Source organism: Podarcis liolepis, assembly GCF_965112155.1.
Source record: "Podarcis liolepis genome assembly, chromosome: 14".
Taxonomy (NCBI): Eukaryota; Metazoa; Chordata; class Lepidosauria; order Squamata; family Lacertidae; genus Podarcis; species Podarcis liolepis.
The window spans coordinates 41,132,919-41,154,834 of NC_139569.1; the positions used below are offsets into that span (position 1 = coordinate 41,132,919).

Consider the following 21,916-nt stretch of genomic DNA (forward strand, 5'->3'; position numbering starts at 1 on the left):
GGAAGCCTTTCTTCTGGGCATTTTGACAATTGACATTCCAAATGATAAGAGGAGGGTTTTCTCATATGCAACAACAGCAGCGAGAATGCCGATTGCTAAAAATTGGAAGGGGGAGAAAATCCCTGTGAAGAAAGAATGGCAAATTAAACTATGTGAATACTTGGAACTAGCAAAAATGACAGAGGTAATCAGGAATCAATCAAACAAATTTTTTTTAAGGGAGAAGGATTGTTACAGAAGGTATTTGGGAAAACATTGTTCCCAAACAAAAACTTTAATGTGTTCCGATTAAAATTTGCCAATAAAGATAACAGATATATAATGTATACTATGTAAGATAAGTGATTTAAAGGAAAATAAGGACATAGCCATAAAGATAATGAAGAAGTAAGGAGCCGCAATGAGGTGGAGAGAAGTCATATTCAAAGAATTTAAGACTTTAAGACTTAAGAATTAATGTGACAGTATTATCAGATGTCGAATTATTTTGGTTATTTTTCTGTGTAATTTAATCTGTTTTGAAGAAAGAATGGAAAATCTGAATAATTAATTAAACTAAAAACTCAACAAAGAATATATATATATATATATATATATATATATATATATATATGAGAATGAATAAAATAGCATTTTATGATATGGTTCCAAAGGAGGTTTAGGGTTGATAAGGGCAGGGGGAGCTATTAGTGAAAAAGTGCTATTTGTGATATACACACCTATAATAATAAAGGCCATGGCAATGATGAACGTCAGAACGTATCCTCTAATTGGCTCGTTGTTTTTGCCATATCCTTTGGCAAAGAAGTGGAGCGCTCGGTAGATGTTATCCTTGCAGAGAGCCTGTCAAAAGAGCAGAACTTAGTTCAGAAAGGTAGGGTTGGGTGTGTTGAATGCAACAGAAAAGTTACAGTGGTACCTCGGGTTAAGTATTTAATTCGTTCCGGAGGTCTGTTCTTAACCTGAAACTGTTCTTAACCTGAAGCACCACTTTAGCTAATGGGGCCTCCCGCTGCTGTTGCGCTGCCACAGCACGATTCCTGTTCTCATCCTGAAGCAAAGTTCTTAACCTGAGGCACTATTTCTGGGTTAGCGGAGTCTGTAACCTGAAGCGTATGTAACAAATGTATGTAACCCAAGGTACCACTGTACTTCAAATGTGAAATGTAAAACACAGGGATGGGTGGGAGGGATAGATGACACATTTTAACTCCAGCACTGCCCTTTCCTGGGAGCCAGCATAATTGGTTTCAGAAATTCCCATGGGATGGGATGCAACTACAGTGGTGCCTCGCAAGACGAAAAGAATCCGTTCTGTGATTCTCTTCGTCTAGCGGTTTTTTCGTCTTGCGAAGCAAGCCCATTGACAGATTAGCGGATTAGCGCTATTAGCGCTATTAGTGGCTTTTAGCGGCTTATCTGCTGATTGGATCAGCTGATAAGCAGCTTAGCGGCTTAGAAAAAGGGGGGGAAGGAAAAAAAACCAGCAGGAACTCGCAAGACATTGTCGTCTTGCGAAGCAAGCCCATAGGAAATTTGTTTTGCGAAGCACCTCCAAAACGGAAAACTCTTTCGTCTAGCGAGTTTTCCGTCTTGCGAGGCATTCGTCTTGCGGGGCACCACTGTATGTAGAAATGGCAAAAGCACACTGTTCTGGTAATGTAAGAATTGGCCCTCAATTTCATCACAGTGGGGTGGGAAGCCTACATCTTTTCCAAGAGTGCCTTATTGTAAACCTGGATCTGGCTGGCCATCAAATAGGTACAGCATCTGTTCAAGTTGTTCAGTCCACAGCAACGGCCATGTGGCAACCATTCATTGCCCTAACTCTGTGTATCAGACCCAGCTAGTTCAGTGTTGTGGCAGCCAAGGATATGGGGAGGAAGCTTCTTTTTAAAAAAAAGTTGTGCAAGGCATTCTCATGCATGTGGACCAACTGATTACACGGAAACAAGGAACAAGAGAGATTGTGCTTTTGGCCTTACCTGGAAAACCTTGGGCGCGCTAACAAGCGAAGTGAGGGCTGATGACAGGGTTGCAGAAAATATTCCGGCAGTGATTAAAGGACCAAAACCTGAAACCATGCTCATGACCTTTTGGGGGGAAAACACACAAACGTGAAAGCCATGAAGCTCATGTAAGCAAGGGTTCAAACACAACATCCCAATGTTTCCTGTCGCCGCATTGATGGTAATATGTTAGTACTACCCGTTCCAACCTCTTCTCTATTATCTTTTAAGTCACTCATTAAAAACTCAATGAGTCTGTACCCAGCACAGCAAATTAACTGTTGTCAAGAAAACAATTTTCCTGGTAATGGAGAAGACTGTTCTGTAATTCAGGCCTGCCCTGCTCTCACCGAAGCCAAAGGCAGAATTTTTATCTCTTTTGCAAATGGTGCCATTCAGAAACAGCATCATATTAAGAACGAGATGTTCCAAGGAACAAGTCTGCTACATTTTAAAGAGTGAGTGATCTCCATGTCCTCTAGATAGAAGCCTTCATGTAATAATATGAAGCCCAGACTTTATTCTTCAGACATTGAAAGATGGCATGTGGCAATAGATTAATGGACAATTTCTATCAGCAACTTTTCAGAAGCAGTTCTGTACCTGTTTAAGGTACAGAGCTCCTCAGGTTGTCTTTGCCACGCTACTAACTGGAGAACCAAAAGGGCAGATAGATAATTTAACTTTGGTTAGACCAATATTTGATGGAGCTGTAAAGAATTACTAAGTGTGTGCTTCTAATACATATATTTTAAATTGTTTAAAAGAATGAGCTTCCAGGCTCACACAATTGTTCATGGAGTGGCTTGTCTTTGTGTTCTGCATCATTTAAAATGTAATTTACATAAGTAGGACCATTGCTCTGCTTTGTTTCTATGCGGAACCTAAACTTGTGAGGAGCCTTGCCTTTTCCCATTCAATTCAGATGAGGTGGCAGGTCTTAGGAAAGTCAATTGAAAAATTGTGGTTTTTATGACATTTTCCAAAAAAAAATGGCAACTATTTTGGGGACTTCCTAAAAAAAAGGTCAACAACATTTGGGGTGTCCTGTTACTTTTTGAAGTATGGCAACCCAGGAATCCTTTTGCACAATACAATTTCACCCCCCCCCCAATTGCAGTGAGTTGAGAAGCTGTGGGGAGCATGAGATTCTGTGTACAAATTGGAACTCCTTTGGGTGCATATCTAATACAATCTGTGGTGGGACAAAGGTGCTCATCTGATTTGCTGCTGCTGCTGCTGCTTACCTGGAGGGCCAAGGAAGTGAGGAGGACAATGTGGTGCAAACTCTCCAGTGATGCCAATCTGGTGCTTCTGCTTCCGCATTTGCACCACAATGCCCTCCCCTCCCCAACCCTCCCCTTCCCCTTCCCGGCAAGGAATAGCAACTCCCCTGCCGGGAAGTCAGGTAAGTGCCTTCACCCACCCTGCCATCTCCTCCTGATAGTTACAACAACCTTCTGAAGCCATGCAGTAAGTCTGCAATCCGAAACGCGCTTATAAGCAACTGATCCCCATTTGGAAAAAGTGAGGTTTACTTCTTAGTGAAGATGCATGATACTGTGTTGTGAAGCTCTTTCTAGGTGGTGCCTAATTGGAACTCTTTTGAACTTCGAAATTATTCACCAGCCCATAATCACATGTCTGGGTTTTGCACTACATTCTGCTAGTTCATGCATAGTCCAGAGAGGGCGAGCCTTTCTGGTTCTAGTTAGAAACATCCTGGGCCATGATCATTAGAGCCTTTACAAACCATCCAATATTGAATGTTGCTAAGGAATATAGGCAGCTGTCTTAGGCCAAGTCAGACTATCTGTCAATCTAGGCTTTTATTATCTATTCTGCTGTTATTATCAACTCTGCAGTTATATGATTCTGATGTGGGTGGCGCTGTGGGTTAAACCATAGAGCCTAGGACTTGCTGATGAGAAGGTCGGCAGTTGAAATCCCCACGACGAGGTGAGCTCCTGTTGCTTGGTCCCTGCTCCTGCCAACTTAGCAGTTTGAAAGCACATCAAAGTGCAAGTAGATAAATAGGTACCGCTCCGGTGGGAAGGTAAACGGTATTTCTGTGCACTGCTCTGGATCGCCAGAAGCGGCTTAGTCATGCTGGCCACGTGACCCGGAAGCTGTACACCAGCTCCCTCGGCCAATAAAATGAGATAGCGCCGCAACCCCAGAGTCGGCCACGACTGGACCTAATGGTCAGGGGTCCCTTTGCCTTTACCTTTATGATTTTATACCACTACTAGCTGTACATTTCTATCCCACCTTTGCTCCAAGGAGGTCAAGGTGGCACACGTGGTTCTGTCCTCTCTCCATTTTACTTTCCCAACAACCCTACGAGGTAAGTTATGCTGAGACATAATGACTAGCCCAAGGTCGCCCAGGGAGCTCCATGGCTAAGAAGGGATTTCTGCCACCCTGGCTCTCATATGCTACAGTTCTGCTTCCCGACCTTTTAGGTAAGGTGGTATGTAAAACACTGTCCGGGAATGTTAATTGCCACATCAACAGCAGAATGGGTTGGCTCTCATTTCAGGTCATGTATCTTAGCTGGGGTGTTAACAGAGATATTGCAAAACCACACAATGCACTCTGCTGTGTGGTTACGCTTGTGTTCGTTTGTGTTATTACATATATAGTATGCAGCTTTCTCGGTTGTACAACACACATATGATTATACCAATTTCATAATTAGAGCTCTTTTGAACCTGGAAATTATTCATCAGCCCATAATCACATGTCTGGGTTTTACAGCTGGAGAAATCATAGCCTAGGGCACAAGCAGATGATCCATTGCAATTCATTCCGGATACAACTGTATCATTGACGTTCCCCGTAGCATCACGTACGACACAAGCAGCTGTGGAAACAACAGCATATTATTATTTCCCTTCCTTGTGACAGGGGGAGAATACTTTCACCGTACTGCGTACATCTTCAGTTGCTTAATGCTTTCCCACCTCTATAATCTTGGGGGCGGTAGGGCGCCGTTTCCTTCTGATCACTGCGAATAATGCCGCTATTCATTAAAGCGGTGCTATTACTGCTCTACGTTTTGTGCTCAAGCCCAGTGTACATTCAACAAACTAGGACATGTGTGAAATTTGGAAATGCCCAGTGCCTGACCCACACGGGTTTACTTAACCTTAAGGGGCATTTGCAGAATTTGAAAGGTAGTGGGGATCGTAGACTTATGAGACAGAAGATTGTGAGAATGATAGAAAGTTCTATCATGTAGCATGTTCTGCTATGCTTTAAAAATAGTGCAGATAGCTTGCCCTCATGCCACTAATTGCACAAAGCAACTATCATGGGCTCCAGGTATAAGAGACACGACCTAATGAGAACATAACAGCATCAGAAGTTCCCTGCTGGATCAGGCCAGGGCAGCATCCTGTCCTCACAGTGGCCAACAAGATGCCCATGGGAAGCCCGCAAGCGAGATCTAGGTACAAGAGCACTCTTCCCTCCTGTGGTTTCCAGCAACTGGTATTCAGAAGACTGTCTCCAATAGTGGAACTTAGTCATTGTGGTCAGCAGCTCTGAATGTCTCATGGAGCCAATGTGAGCTTAGTCCACAGAGCCCTCTTCAGGCATGGAAAGGAGATGGGAGTGCACAACATCTCACCTTCCAATCAGCAGGCAGGGTAAATACTCTGGATTGGCTGAGTCAGGTAGATTCCAGGAGCCTGGCCTTCTGACCTTGGCTGTCACCCTCATGTCCTGCTTAGTAAAGGTAAATTAGGTCCAGTCATGACCGATTCTGGGGTTGCGGCGCTCATCTTGCTTTATTGGCCGAGGGAGCTGGCGTACAGCTTCCGGGTCATGTGGCCAGCATGACTAAGCCGCTTCTGGCAAACCAGACCAGTGCACGGAAACGCCGTTTACCTTCCTGCCAGAGCGGTACCTATTTATCTACTTGCACTTTGATGTGCTTTCGAACTGCTAGGTTGGCAGGAGCAGGGACCGAGCAATGGGAGCTCACCCCGTCGCAGGGATTCGAACCGCCGACCTTCTGATTGGCAAGTCGTAGGCTCTGTGGTTTAACCCACAGCGCCACCTGCGTCCCGCTCATGTCCTGCTCGGATGGCTTCAAAAGAGAATTAGGTAAATTCATGGAGGAGATGGCTATCAATGGCTGCTAGCCACGATTTCTATGTTCGAGTTCCACTGTCAGAGGCAGTATGCATCAGAATACCACTTGCTGGAAACTGCAGGGAAAGGTGGAGAGCGTTACTGCACTCAGGTTCTGCCTGCAAGCTTCTCACAGGCATCTTGCTGGCCACTGTGAGAACAAGATACTGGATTAGATGGGCCTTCGATCTGATCCAGCAGTGCTCTTCTTACTTATTTCTGGTCAACAGAGCAGGGACTCCTGCTAGCTACTCTACAGGCTGCAGTTCAAACCACCAGCAGTAACAGCGAAGACTTGTAAGCTGGAAGACTTTTATCCCAAGGCTGGATACAAGCACAGCTGCTCTCAGTTCCTCCTGGCCTTGCAAGTAGCCAGCTGATCTGGCCTTGTGGAAAATTATCTTCCCTCCTTTCAAGGATAGCAATCAGCTAGTCCTTGAAAAAAACAGAACCAGTTTCTCTTGTCTTATCAACACATCTAATTGCCCTAATGGCAGTGATGCAAACAGCAAGAGGCAAGATGAGGGAGAACTGTTCTTTGACAGTATTTTTCCTAACTCGTTCTGATGGCGCTTGTAGTTTTCCGTAAGCCAAGCACTGGTGGAAGCTCTCCATATGATGAAGTCACAAGTTCAGCAAGGTGGAATAGTTCAACTCCATGAACTTTTCCTAGAAAATTAGCCTCTTTAGCTATTTGTGAATCCACAGCTGATCCAATTCTATGCAGTGAAATGAGGAATGTTGTTTTCAAGTTTGTGTTTTTACTTACTAATAGACATCTGTTTTACTATATAGAAAATCCATAAGATAAACAAATAATGAGGGTAAGTGATGATCTGAGCACAAGACTTTAGACGTACCTAAGAATATTAATTACTCTGGATCAGAATGCAAACATATGCTTCTTATTTACCTGCACAGATTGCTACACCTACATAAGCAATCGTTGTAACCAGAATGGCCAGCATTGTTCCTTTGGGTATAGCAGCTTGTGGATCCTAGAATATTACAATAAAAAGACTGCAATGAATAGTCATTAAACACACACACACACACACACACACACACACACACACACACACGGTTGCATCTCCTCTGCATGTTTGCATTCACAAACAGTTCTGTTACAGAATTTAAATACTTTTTTTAAAAATTGTTTCTTGTCCTTGGGATAATGTGACAATAAGTCTAAAATTGTGTAGGCAATTGGGAGATTTTGTGCAGGGATGTTTTATACGGACATGGTTAATGTGCTGTTTAATGGGCATAGTTGGGCATAATTAGGGGAAGGGCAGTAGCTCAGCTGTAGAACATCTGCTTTGCATGCAGATGGTCCCAGGTTTCCAGTGGTGTGATGGTTCAGTGCACCTGGCTGTTAACCAGAAGGTTGGTGGTTCGAGCCTACCCCGGGACAGCTGTGGGCAGAATTTCTGCATTGCAGGGGGTTGGACTAGATGACCCTCGGGGTCCTTTCCAGCTGTACAATTAGAATCATAGAATCATAGAGTTGGAAGAGACCACAAGGGCCATCGAGTCCAACCCCCTGCCAAGCAGGAAACACCATCAGAGCACTCCTGACATATGGTTGTCAAGCCTCTGCTTAAAGACCTCCAAAGCAGGAGACTCCACCACACTCCTTGGCAGCAAATTCCACTGTCAAACAGCTCTTACTGTCAGGAAGTTCTTCCTAATGTTTAGGTGGAATCTTCTTTCTTGTAGTTTGGATCCATTCCTCCGTGTCCGCTTCTCTGGAGCAGCAGAAAACAACCTTTCTCCCTCCTCTATGTGACATCCTTTTATATATTTGAACATGGCTATCATATCACCCCTTAACCTCCTCTTCTCCAGGCTAAACATGCCCAGCTCTCTTAGCCGTTCCTCATAAGGCATCGTTTCCAGGCCTTTGACCATTTTGGTTGCCCTCCTCTGGACACGTTCCAGTTTGTCAGTGTCCTTCTTGAACTGTGGTGCCCAGAACTGGACACAGTACTCCAGGTGAGGTCTGACCAGAGCAGAATACAGTGGCAATATTACTTCCCTTGATCTAGATGCTATACTCCTATTGATGCAGCCCAGAATTGAATTGGCTTTTTTAGCTGCCACGTCACACTGTTGGCTCATGTCAAGTTTGTGGTCAGCCAAGACTCCTAGATCTTTTCTATAGATCAATTCTATGATTCTATGACAGGGGAAGAAAAGGTGCGATCCCTGGCATCTCCACATAGAGCTGGTAGAGACTGCTGGGTATAAAACACATTGCACACCTCTATTCAGCAGAGGGCAGGGTAGAGGCTAATAGCTAGCCAAGGGAAAATACACTGTGGTTTGCTGCTTGAGAGGGCCATGAGAAATGGCTCAGCACCGCCATACCTCAAGGACTGCCTCTTTCCATATGAACCTACCTGGACCCCGAGATCATCTTCTGAGACCTTTCTTCGTGTGCCTCCTCCTTGAGAGGTCCGGAGGGTAGCAACACAAGAACAGGGCCTTCTCTGCAGTGGCTCCCAGTCTGTGAAATGCTCTCCCCAGGGAAGTTTGCCTGCCGCCTTCATTATGCATCTTTAGGCACCAGGCAAAAACGTTCCGTTTTAACCAGGCCTTTGGTTGATCTGATTTACATCCCATGCCCTTTTAAAATGTGTTTTTTTGGGGGGAGGGGGTGGCTATTGGGTTTTTGTTCTTATTTTTATTGTGCATTTTGTGGTTTAATATCTTGATTTTATTTTGTGAACCGCCCTGAGACCCCTGGGTATAGGGCGGTATATAAAATCAAACAACAATGACAACAGCAAGCAGTGGTGTAGCGTGGGTTGTCGGCACCCGGGGCAAGGCAAGTAATTTGCGCCCCCTAACCCTAACCCCCAGATGTTGCGCCCGGTGTGGCCGCCCCCCCCTGCACCCCCCACGCTACGCCACTGACAACAAGCCCCATCACTCCAAAGCCATCATAAATATGAATATGCTGTTAGTAAAGAACTTTTCCTCCCTTTCCCAATGCTTTGCTTTATTTTACTAATTTTAAGCAATGCTAGTGATGTGCGATTGAGACAGATTAGGTGGTACTAGGCTTTACTGGCTTACTGCTTTGGTTTGATTTTATATGTTGTGGTCTTGTTGTGAACCGCCCTGAGACCTCCAGGTATAGGGTGGTGTATAAGTTGAATAAATAAATAAATAATAAATAGGCAGTGCTTTTTTTCTAAAAAAAATATGTTTAGGTCTGTATAGTTAAAGCTATGGTTTTCCCAGCTGTGATGTATGGAAGTGAGAGCTGGACCATAAAGAAGACTGATCGCCGAAGAATAGATGCTTTTGAATTATGGTGCTGGAGGAGGCTCTTGAGAGTCCCGTGGACTGCAAGAAGATCAAACCTAATCCATTCTTTAGGAAATCAGCCCTGAGTGCTCACTGGAAGGACAGATGCTGAAGCTGAGGCTCCAATACTTTGGCCACCTCATGAGACGAGAAGACTCCCTGGAAAAGACCCTGATGTTGGGAAAGATGGAGGGGACAAGGAGAAGGGGACGACAGAGGATGAGATGGTTGGATAGTGTTCTCAAAGCTACCAGCATGAATTTGAGTAAACTGCAGGAGGCAGTGGAAGACAGAAGTGCCTGGCGTGCTCTGGTCCATGGGGTCACGAAGAGTCAGACACAACTAAACGACTAAACAACAACAACATTTTGACTCAAGAAAATCACCATTTTATAGTTCAAACTGGGGAAAATAAATACAATAAATGGACAAAAGTACAAGGATTCACAAAATATTTAGGGGTATGTGTACCCCTGCGTACCCCTAGGAAAAAAGCACTGGTACTAGGACTGGGCAGGGGACGTGGGTGGCGCTGTGGGTAAAACCCACAACCCTAGAGTCTGGCAAGACTGGCCCGTACGGGCAGGGGTACCTTTACCTTTACCTTTTACTAGGACTGGGCAGTTTCAGCTTCCAAGCTTTTTGACTCTGGCGTAAACTACAAACCAGTCATTTTTAAGAAACCCAAGTGAGATTTCCTACCTGAAAGCCTGCCAGTCAGTGTAGACAACACTGAGATAGATGGACCAGTGTCCTGACTCAGGCAACTTCTTATGCTCTTCCTATGTTCTCTGCACTAAGTGGATTTAATGGAAATTGGGGCTGGGGGGAATGGAGGTCAAAAAGGGAAGCCCACCAACTTCCTCCCAAGACATGCTGGTAACATATTTTGTATGTTTAGATTACCTAAACACTGATGGAAACCTGGCACTGCCTAAAAACAGTAAGGCATAATGATACGTGCGGAAATGACATTCAGATTTCCACCCGCATTTTTGCTCCCCATGTCGCTACCCCCGTGACTTAACTTGAAAGGTTGTAAGTCCTGTATTTGTTAATGTGGGCTGCAGTTTCCGGAGTCAACATGTGACTGTAAGAATCGACCGCTTTCATCATTTAACAGAAAGGCGCCCAGATGCTGTTCCCTAAAGGCTTAGAACACAGAAGCACAAAGAGTGGGAAAATGTATTTATAACCAAATAGGAGTAAAATAAAAAAGGGGGGGCGAAATGGCTCGCATCTTAGATGTTTCTGTGCTCGCACCAAAAAACTTATACTTGACAAGTGCTAGCTAGTTAGCTCTTCATGCAAATCACCTTGTAGTCATGTAAGACATAGCTGTGTGAAGGACAAGGACTGATCCTTTTACTAAGCCTAACCCAAGCCACTTTGGAGAAAGAAACACTGCATTTCCCTCTAGGGCCTCCAGTTGTAAATTTGAAGTCCGCCGTATGTAGAGTTTTTATGAATTAGCAAAGCTGTGGTAATAGGAATTACATAGCTCATTTCGATGTGCAGTACCCTGATAATGGGTCCATTAATATTCTGCTTCTAGAGTTAGTGAAGTGGCCTTTTAAATTTCATAGTCCGTTTCTGGAAGACAAATGTAGTTAAATCTGTGTAGCTGGCTGTTTCTTCAGACAATACAAGTGGGGTGCTTAGCTTAGAGGGTCCAGAAGTATGTGCAGAAATTGTCCGCTTTGCACCTCAGCCCTGAATTGTTTGTGGGAAAGCCAGACAACATTTGCTATTTATTGAGCGTTCATTCTGGTTTGTTTGTGGAGAGGTTAGATGACATTGTGTCAATGAAGTGTTATCCTGCACTCCCCAGTGGCATTTCCCTATCACTTTCCTTATCACAAAAAGTCTCGTCATTGGGGGAAGTGGGTTTGTTGCACATGAGCTCCAAATCAACACTAATTGTGCATTTTCCAGTGTGTGACTGGAGGCGGTTAGCTTTTCGTGCAAATCACCTTGTAGTAATGTAAGACATAGCTGTGTGGATGGTGGATGGGGGATGGATGGTGACTAACAGATTGAGGTTGAATCCTGACAAGAGAGAAGTACTGGTTTGGGGGGACGGGGCAGGCAGGTGTGGGGGACTCCCTGGTCCTGAATGGGGTAACCGTGCCCGAAAGACCAGGTGCGCAGCCTGGGAGTCATTTTGGACTCACAGCTGTCCATGGAGGTGCAGGCCAATTCTGTGTCCAGAGCAGCCGTCTGGTACACAGGCTGAGACCCTACCTGCCCACAGACTGTCTCAACAGAGTGGTGCATGCTCTAGTTATCTCCTGCTTGGACTACTGCAATGCTCTCTACATGGGGCTACCTCGGAAAGTGACCTGGAAACTACAACTAATCCACAATGCGGCAGCCAAACTGGTGACTGCGAGTGGCCGCCGAGAGCATATAACACCGGTCCTGAAAGACCTTCATTGCCTCCCAGTATGTTTCCGAGCACAATTCAAAGTGTTGGTGCTGACCTTTAAAGCCCTAAACAGCCTTGGCCCAGTATACCTGAAGGAGCGTCTCCACGCCCCCCCCCATCATTCTGCCCAGACACTGAGGTCCAGCTCCAAGGGCCTTCTGGCGGTTTCCTCACTGTGAGAAGTGAAGCTACAGGGAACCAGGCAGAGGCCCTTCTCGGTAGTGGCTCCCGCCCTGTGGAACGCCCTCCCATCAGATGTCAAGGAAATAAACAACTATCTGACTTTTAGAAGACATCTGAAGACAGCCCTGTTTAGGGAAGTTTTTAATGTTTGATTTTATTTTTAATATTCTGTTGGGAGCCACCCAGAGCTGCTGGGGAAATCCAGCCAGATGGGCAGGGTATAAATAATAAAATTATTATTAGTATTATTATTTTGACTGTATCCCTCCTGAAAATAGTAGTGGTGTAGAAACAGCTCTAAATTCTAAAGGTGTTGTGCTCATTTTGTGAGGAAGCATGCAAGCGGAAGTTCTAGATGTTGGACGTTCTAGATGTTGCAACTCAGCTTGCAGAACATGGGCTTGCGCCTACCTCCAAGTCTCCAGAGATATTGGCTCCAGCAAGAATTCCAGTGGCTGCAGGGAAAAAAATGGCAAACACAGAGAAAAACCCTTCGTCGCCTCTGAAATCTGGTCCGAAGTTTTCTGCAAATATGGAGGCTGCAAAGGCAAAGAGAAAAATCACTGTGAAGTTTCGAGGCCGTGTCACTGACTGATAGTCTATATCTTGCAGAACACCCTTTCGGTCTCCGTCTTGTATATTGGGCAGGGGGGACATTTGGCCCTCCAGATTGATTGGTCTATTTCTTGTATTTCTATGCCACTTTTCATTCAAATGAACCTCAAACCAGCTTACAATCCATAAATAACCATAACATAATAAAAACATAATAGCACATCGCGAATACAGCATACATCATATAAAATAATTAACAAATTATCGATAAAACAATTGCAATCTATTAAAAAAAACTTAACAAAACAGCAACTAAACAATAAGCTAAACCTCGCAATCCTGGCATGCCATGTGATTAACAAATCAATGCAGCATTTAGAATCTATAAAACAATATTAAAAATATTAACAAAATAGCAATTAAAATATAAGCTAGGCCCTAAGATGTTTAGTTCAGATGTTGCTGAACTAAAACAATGAGCTGATGGTAGTTTGGTAACGTTTGGGGGGGCCAAAGTTTCCCCACCCATGTGGTGTAAGAAGTCTAGGCTCCCCTGATTTATTGAGAAGCCACGAATTGTGGTGCTATGTGGCATAGGGGGAGGAATAGCAGACTTCACTCTGTGTGGCTGAGCATGTTTCGGTATGCATCGCCTAGGTAAAGGTAAAGGGACCCCTGACCATTAGGTCCAGTCATGACCGACTCTGGGGTTGCAGCGTTCATCTCGCTTTACTGGCCGAGGGAGCTGGCGTACAGCTTCTGAGTCATGTGGCCAGCATGACTAAGCCACTTATGGCGAACCAGAGCAGCGCACGGAAACGCCGTTTACCTTCCCGCCGGAGCGGTACCTATTTATCTACTTGCACTTTGACGTGCTTTCGAACTGCTAGGTGGGCAGGAGCAGGGACCAAGCAACGGGAGCTCACCCCGTCACAGGGATTCGAACCGCCGACCTTCTGATCAGCAAGTCCTAGGCCCTGTGGTTTAACCCACAGCACCACCTGTGTCCCCATGCATCGCCTAGCTGCATCTAATTTGTCTATGGCTAGGAGGTCACCTAGCTATGGCTCTGCATATGTCCACAAGGAACATGACCAAGACCGCCTACCGCATAGATCCTCCTGATTGGATAAGAGTCTGAAAACTTCCTGTGCAGTCATCACGTAATGGAACTCCCCATTTAGTCTGCATCTATAAAATATGACTTTTTCTAAGTGTTACGTCGAGGCTATTATTGTCATGGAAAATTTAATTGCTTTATTCTCTTTGTAAACTGCACTGAAGATTATTTTTTTTTACAATCAAGTGGTGTATATATTTTATGAAATAAAATACATGGATAAATTTGCTGGTGGTGGCTTTGTGCATTGCACAATCTAGAGGCCTAGATGCAATGCAGTAGGCACCAGGCTGTCGTTGATGAACACAGAGGCAGGTTAATAAGATGCAAAAGCACAGCTGGTTATGGTTTTCAAGTCAGTTACTTGGGTGTAAGCTTATGCCCAGTATATAGGTAAAGGTAAAGGTAAAAGACCCCTGGACAGTTAAGTCCAGTCAAAGGTGACTTTACCTTTGCCCAGTATACAGAATACGCCTCACGCAATTACTTTATGTAAGATGCTAATACAGTCACTCATAGTTGTATGTCAGTACTCAGTACTGTTTGCTGCAGGAGCTCTGCTTTTCTGCCAAAAAAGAAACACTTGCCTTGATAATTGAAAAAACCTCTAGCCTTCTTCTCATTGTTGCTTGGAATGACGGTTCCAATGAAGAAATTTGCAATAGCAGCAAGAAGGATAAATAGAAGAACAACTTGGGCCTGTAAAGCCAAGTTAAGAGATTATTTTTGGTAGAGGACTTGCTTTCAACATTTGCTTTTCATAAGCTACTTCAGAACTTGATGCAGTTGCAAAGTGGCATGATATTTGTACAGCTTAAAAAAGTTGGGAGCCGAAACACTAAAAAGAGAATTAGTCGCATTTTTAAAAGTCTCATTAATTTCAGTAGGTGCTAAGGATGAGGAATATCTTCAGCAGCGTGGCACAAAGCGTCTCTCCTATACTCAACTCTTTGACTTACTGTCTGGTAACTGCAAAGGCTGGCACACGTAACAGGAAGTGGGAATCTGTGATTTGCATACCCTCCAACATTTCTCCAATGAAAATAGGGATGTCCCATTCCATATTGATAATTTTACTATTTATACCCCATACATCTTACTGGGTTGCCCCCGTCACTCTGGGCAGCTTCCAACATATATAAAAACACAATTTAACATTATAAAAAAACCTTTCCTATACAGGATTGCCTTCAGATGGCTTGGAAGTCAAATAATTCCATACCCTCCAACATTCATCCAATGAAAATAGGGACATCCTACCATTCCTGCCAACATTTCTCCAGTGAAAATAGGAACATCCTAAGGAAAAGTGGGACATTTGGGGATCAAATAAAAAACCAGGGCGGCTTCTCTAAATGAGGGACATCCCTGAAAAATAGGTGTAATGATCTCTGGCAGGAAAGCAAGTCCTGATAAGAAGTAATGGCTCTGGCAATTTTATGTATGTTTATTTACAGAAAGACACATCCAGAGCCTGGCTTCTCGCCTGCTCACATCTACATTTGTTGGTCAGTCTGAAGTTTCGCCCCTCCCATAGCAGGAAGGACGCCAGACTCCCACCTTTCTCCTCTTGCCCTTCCGTTGCCTTCTGATTTTATCCAGATGCCTAGAACGGGGACCGAAAGGCTCCCCCTCCTCCCCACCTTCACTCGACACAGACTCAGACCTCTGCTTATCTGCTGATTGTCTAGCAACTCTCTGGCTGCCTTCCAACTCTCCCTCTCCTTGACAGCTAATAGAGCCTTCTCTGGAAAGGGGGGTCGAACTGCCCTTTCTCGATTCTGTCAGCCAGTTCTCATCTGCAGAGTCAGTCCCTCATTCACTTAGTTCAATCTCTGAGTCTAACTCATCCCCTGTGCTCTGGAGGGGCCACATTCTTGACAATATTGGAGGGTCTGGATTTGATATCTCATCTCTACTCCTCGTAGCAAGTGGCAGCTGTGCGGTGTGTGTTTGTGATCTGGAATGAGGCCGTGGTGTGGGAGAGGAGCCCAGAGCCTTTCCCCAATCACCCTCTCAAAGCTGCCCCTTGCCCCATCATGGGAAAGGGACAGCACCTAAGTTTATCCCAATCAAATAAACAACTCCAACCACAGATCACTGCCACCTGGAGTACTGTGTCCAGTTCTAGGCACCACAATTCAAGAAGGACACTGACAAACTGGAACGTGTCCAGAGGAGGGCAACCAAAATGGTCAAAGGCCTGGAAACAATGCCTTATGAGGAACGGCTAAGGGAGCTGGGCATGTTTAGCCTGGAGAAGAGGAGGTTAAGGGGTGATATGATAGCCATTTTCAAATATATAAAAGGATGTCACATAGAGGAGGGAGAAAGGTTGTTTTCTGCTGCTCCAGAGAAGCGGACACGGAGCAATGGATCCAAACTACAAGAAAGAAGATTCCACCTAAACATTAGGAAGAACTTCCTGACAGTAAGAGCTGTTCGACAGTGGAATTTGCTGCCAAGGAGTGTGGTGGAGTCTCCTACTTTGGAGGTCTTTAAGCAGAGGCTTGACAACCATATGTCAGGAGTGCTCTGATGGTGTTTCCTGCTTGGCAGGGGGTTGGACTCGATGGCCCTTGTGGTCTCTTCCAACTCTATGATTCTATGTGGTCTAGCTAGTCTAATTAGATGTTTCAATGCATTGAATGAAACAGCAGTAAAATTGCTGTTTATAGCAACTGGAATTCAAAGGCAATGGATCTAGAACATAGCCATCATGGCAAATAGCTGTTGATAGCCTTCACTAATCTAATTTTAAAGCCATTCAAGTTGGTTGCCATCATTGCTTCCAGTGGCAGCGAGTTCCACAGTTTAACTATGCGCTGCAGGGAGAAGTGTTTTCTTTTCTCTATCCTGAATCTTCTGATGCTCGGCTTCATTAGATTGACAGGAGTTCTAGTGTTATGAGAAAGGGAGAAAAACATACCCTATCCCAGGCATAGGCAAACTCTGGCCCTCCAGATGTTTGGGACTACAATTCCCATCATCCCTAACTAACAGGACCAGTGGTCAGGGATGGTGGGAATTGTAGTCCCAAACATCTAGATGGCCAGAGTTTGCCTATGCCTGTCCTATCCCCTTCTCTACAAAATTCTATCATGTTACGTCTTCCTCTCCTTTTCTCTAAACCGAAAAGTCCCAATGCTGCAACTTTTCCTGTTGTCCCTTTGTGCATTTTTCTACCACATTCCTTTTCATTGGGCGGAGGTTTGCTTGGGTGTGTGATACAGTGGTACTTCGGTTCTTAAACGTCTCTGTTGACAAACATTTCGGCACCCGAATGCCGAAAACCCAGAAGTCAATGTTTCTGTTTTTGAGCGAGTCTTGGAAGTCAAACGTCTTCCACTGAGCGTGTTTTTCAATTTTCTCAATGAATTTGCAGAGAGCCCTTTGCACCTCGGTTTTTGAATGTTTCAAAAGTCGAACAGTCTTCCAGAACAGATAACGTTCGAGAACCGAGGTACCACTGTGTGTGTGTGTGTGTGTGTGTGTGTGTGTGTATGTGTGTGTGTGCGCGCACATATCTTTGATATTGGATGGGGTATTTGTGCATTTTGTACCTATACCTTAGTAAAAATGGGCTGTCGACACAAGACTCTGCAGCAAAACCACCTTGGCTTCTACAAAAACTGAGCATTCGCCTTCTCTAAACAGTTTTAATATTGAGAATGTTTTACCTTGGCTTCCCATTCCATACCGGCCACAGAAATGCCCAAAAGAATGACTACCGTTATAGCACCAATTATTCGGATGTCGTTGGTTGCATCAACCATGATTGCGTTGCTGTTCTGGGGGGAGGAAAGAGTGAGAAAGAAATGATTAAGGATATAGTTTCTGCAAGATAGTTTCTGGCAGCAACATAAAGCAGAAGGAAATGACTAAAGAGGGATTCTGCACATTCCATGGGTAATGAGCCCTGAGTTTCACATTTCTTATGACGGTTGAGCCTCTGTCGTCAAGGTTATTGGCTTGCTAATTAGAACCCTAATTCCCTTTAGTAATTTCGGAACTCTTAACAGCCCTGTAAGAAACATTTCTTTGACCTGGTAGTAGTGGAGGAAAAGCTTATAAATTAGAATTTATGACACATTTAGGGAGTGTCATACGAATAAGGTTGCCGCTTAACACAGTTATTAGACCTATGATTGTTATTTATTTTTTTAAAAAAAGTTATTAGCCAAGGTTCCCTTGCATAACCGCATGTAAAGTCTTGCGAGCACGTACCTTGAGCAGCTCCACGACGGTTTCTGCAAATCCAACGACGTACATGGCTACTGCCACGGCATTGGCAAAGGCAAAGATTAGACCAATGGAGCCCCCAAACTCAGGTCCTAAACTTCTGGAGATGAGGTAGTAAGCGCCACCTGTCAAAACAGAAAAGAGTTTCTTTCAGCACATTAACAGAGCTGCCCAAGACATTAGTAATCTCCCGCTTGGACTACTGCAATGCGCTCTATGTGGGGCTACCTTTGAAGGTGACCCAGAAACTACAACTAATCCAGAATGCGGCAGCTAGACTGGTGACTGGGGGCGGCCGCCGAACCTACATAACACCAGTCTTGAAAGACCTACATTGGCTCCCAGTACGTTTCTGAGCACAATTCAAAGTGTTGGTGTTGACCTTTAAAGCCCTAAATGGCCTTGGCCCAGTATACCTGAAGGAGCTTCTCCACCCCCATCGTTCTGCCTGGACGCTGAGGTCCAGCGCCGAGGGCCTTCTGGCGGTTCCCTCATTGCAAGAAGCAAAGCTACACGGAACCAGGCAGAGGGCCTTCTCAGTAGTGGCGCCCGCCCTGTGGATTGCCCTCCCATCAGATGTCAAAGCGATAAACAACTACCTGACATTCAGAAGACATCTTAAGGCAGCCCTGTTCAGGGAAGTTTTTAATGCCTGACATTTTAGTGTATTTTTGGTCTCTGTGGAAGCCACCCAGAGTGGCTGGGGAAACCCAGCCAGATGGGCGGGGTACAAATAAATTATTATTATTATTATTATTATTATTATTATTATTATTATTATTATTATTATTATTATTTGGGGCTCCCCAGTTAGCGCCACATATACAAGGATCTTCTGCCCAGTTGCAGAGGCTACAACTCCTGTATTGCACACTCTCCACTGTATGCGATTGGAGATTTCAACCTTGGGCATCCTCAGCTATGATGTTGCAAAGGATCCTGGGAGTATCTCTCGGGTTACAAGCTGCTTTGTTGCCCCCTTCCTAAGAGTATTGCTGCCCCATACTAATGGAACTCAAGCAGTTGGGCTAGTTCTACATGTGACACCAAGGGATGGGGAAGCTGTTTTTGGACTCCAGATGTTTTTGAACTTCAGTTCCCAGCAGCCCCAAGCAAGATATCCTGTGGTGAAGCATGATGGGAGTGGTAGTCTGACAAGAACTGAAGGGTCTTTGATTCCCCTGCCCTAAACCAACTTATCCAGATTGTAACCTTGTGTGCTTTCTAGAGGGGTTGTATAAACTTGCTGCTTTCTCAGTCTGTCAAACAATATATAGTTCTGAAACTAAGGAACTATATACTTCTTAACTTTATTTCTCTCTCTCTCTTTTAATCCATCTTCTATCACTCTTTCTCTCTCTTTTTTCACCTTGTTTCTTCCTTTGCCTCTGGGTCTATGTTTTTTATTTTACATTGATTAGTGTTTTAGTCTGGACAAAAAAGACCTTTGATAATAATCTTGATATCTTTTTAAATAAAATCTAATAAAATTTATTTTAAAATAACGGAACAAAACAACAATATATATTTCTATTAAGGCAATAGCTAAAGTCCTGAAATAACAACAACAACAACAACAACAACAATTTATTATTTATACCCCGCCCATCTGGCTGGGTATCCCAAGCCACTCTAGGTGGCTCCCAACAGAATTAATGATAATAATAATAATAATAATAATAATAATAATAATAATAATAAAGCAATACAATGTCAGACATTAAAAACTTCCCTAAACAGGGCTCCCTTCAGATGTCTTCTAAAAGTCAGATAGTTGTTTATTTCCTTGACATCTAATGGAAGGGCATTCCACAGGGCGGGCGCCACCACTGAGAAGGCCCTCTGCCTAGTTCAGTGCCTCTGAAGTCTTAAGGTTTGTTTCCAAATGAATGTATTTTGGATTGAGTTGGGAGCACCAGGACTGCAGAAATCAAAGTCTAAAGCCTCACTCAGTCATGAAGTTCACTTAATGGCTGTAGGACAGTTACCATCTCATAGCCCAGCCTAGGAAGATATTTTGCCCTCTGGATATTTTGGACTACAACTCCCATCCTTCTGACCATTGACCATGTTAGCTGAGCCTGATGGAAGTTGTGGTCATGAAAACCTGGAGGGCACCGTGTTGGCTACCCCTGACCTAGCCTGTCCCTCAGTGTTGTTGTGAGGGTGAAGTGTTGTGCAGCGGATCACAAGTGTGCTCCCTGGAATTCTTTGGACAGGTAAATGTGTAATAATAAGGTTAATAAACCTGTACTGTCCCAAAGGCTTCCCCAACCACATTGCAATCCAATCAAAATATCCCGTGAGAACTAACTTTCGGCAGACAACAGATTTAAACCACCATGCTTCTTGCAAATGTGCAAAAACAAATGCTAAAACTGAAGACAACTTCTCACCTGGTATTGTGGGTGGCCATACCAAAATCCAAGACCGGAAGACGTGGAGAAATATGGATCTGGAGCCTGAAAACTGCATGCACTACTCTGATGATTAGGCAATAGTAGAAGAACTGGTTTCTAATATTTGCATCCAGCCAGGCCAGTCCTGAGGCTGCATAGGTAAAATGTAAAGGACCCCTGGACGGTTAAGTCCAGTCAAAGGCGACTATGGGGTTGCAGCGCTCATCTCGCTTTCAGGACGAGGTAACGGGCGTTTGTCCACAGACAGCTTTCTGGGTCATGTAGCCAGCAGGACTAAACTGCTTCTGGTGCAACAGGACACTGTGATGGAAACCAGAGTGCATGGAAACGCCATTTACCTTCCCACCACAGTGGTACCTATTTATCTACTTGCACTGGTGTGCTTTTGAACTGCTAGGTTGGCAGGAGCTGGGACAGAACAATGGGAACCCACCCCGTCGTGGGGATTCGAACCGCCAACCTTCTGATCGGCAAGCCTAAGAGGCTCAGTGGTTTAGACCACAGCGCCACCCGCGTCCCACTTGAAGCTGCATATTTCAAGGATCACTGCTATACACTTCTCTCTTTTTATGTAATTGCAATCATACTTGGTAAAAGGATTTTGGCCTTTAGCAGGCATACCTGGTACATATCAATCTATTTGGAATGTGCTCCCACCGGAGGCAGTGACGGCCACCAACTTGGGTAGCTTTAAAAGAAGATTAGACAAATTCCTGAAGTTATCAATGACTATCAATAGCTACTCGCTGCAATGGCTATGTTCTACTTCCACTGTCAGAGGCAGCCATGTTTCTGGGATACCAGCTTCTGGGAAAGCCACTTCTGAGCTTGGGAGGAGGTGGGGTTGCAGGCCTCACACCCACCCCGCGTGCGCGGGGAGATCCAGGGGAATCCTCGGCTGCATCATCCTCCCCGCCAACCAATCGGCTGTCTGGGGAAGGGGGCGTGGTTAATCCTATTTAGAGCTGGCTCCCCCTCTTTTGCATCCACGCCAGCCAGCTGCTCGGTTTTCCCACCCTCCCTCCCTTTAGGCAGGCTCCCTGACTTGCTATGGACTTCAGTAGGTCGCCTCAGGGCGTGGTAGGAATTTTTCCCAATTGGTAATTGGCATATACAGCCAATTGGTTTTTCGCCTACCTCGTAGCAACTCCTCGGCATTGGCGGTTAGGCATTGGCAAGGGAGGGTTAAGTGTATGGGGGGGAGGGAAGCGCCATTGCCTCCCCCCACAGAGAAGGGTAGTCCGATAAAGGACTCCGGGGGGCGTTGCCCTGTCCGAAGCCTATGGAGGTGTGGGTCCTAGGCACGCCCCCAAGCGGTGACTCCGGGGGAGTTCCTAGTTGACGTGCCTCAGCAGGACTCCCTCTACTGGTGGTTAACTTTTGCCAGTCTTCATGCAATCGGGCTGAAGCCGGCTAGTTGATAGGACCAATGCCTAAGCCAATACAGTGGTGCCCCGCAAGACGAATGCCTTGCAAGACGGAAAACTCGCTAGACGAAAGAGTT

At 44.9% G+C, this 21,916-nt stretch overlaps 2 protein-coding genes across 2 annotated transcripts in view; one reads left to right on the top strand and one right to left on the bottom strand.

Moving 5' to 3' along the window:
• Nucleotides 1-21,916, top strand: part of LOC310693470 (NAD(P) transhydrogenase, mitochondrial-like) — a 963,907-nt gene that overhangs the window by 815,223 nt on the left and 126,768 nt on the right. The gene's annotated exons all lie outside the window — the stretch shown is intronic.
• SLC12A1 (solute carrier family 12 member 1) overlaps nucleotides 1-21,916 on the bottom strand; it is an 82,361-nt gene that overhangs the window by 37,941 nt on the left and 22,504 nt on the right. The window contains exons 7-14 of the mRNA XM_083476070.1: nucleotides 17,978-18,117; nucleotides 17,431-17,541; nucleotides 14,338-14,449; nucleotides 12,487-12,614; nucleotides 7,063-7,147; nucleotides 4,724-4,875; nucleotides 1,986-2,093; nucleotides 720-843 (exon numbers count right to left, since the gene is read on the bottom strand). Coding sequence (XP_083332196.1) covers nucleotides 720-843; nucleotides 1,986-2,093; nucleotides 4,724-4,875; nucleotides 7,063-7,147; nucleotides 12,487-12,614; nucleotides 14,338-14,449; nucleotides 17,431-17,541; nucleotides 17,978-18,117 — 960 coding nt within the window. The remainder of the gene's footprint in view (nucleotides 1-719; nucleotides 844-1,985; nucleotides 2,094-4,723; nucleotides 4,876-7,062; nucleotides 7,148-12,486; nucleotides 12,615-14,337; nucleotides 14,450-17,430; nucleotides 17,542-17,977; nucleotides 18,118-21,916) is intronic.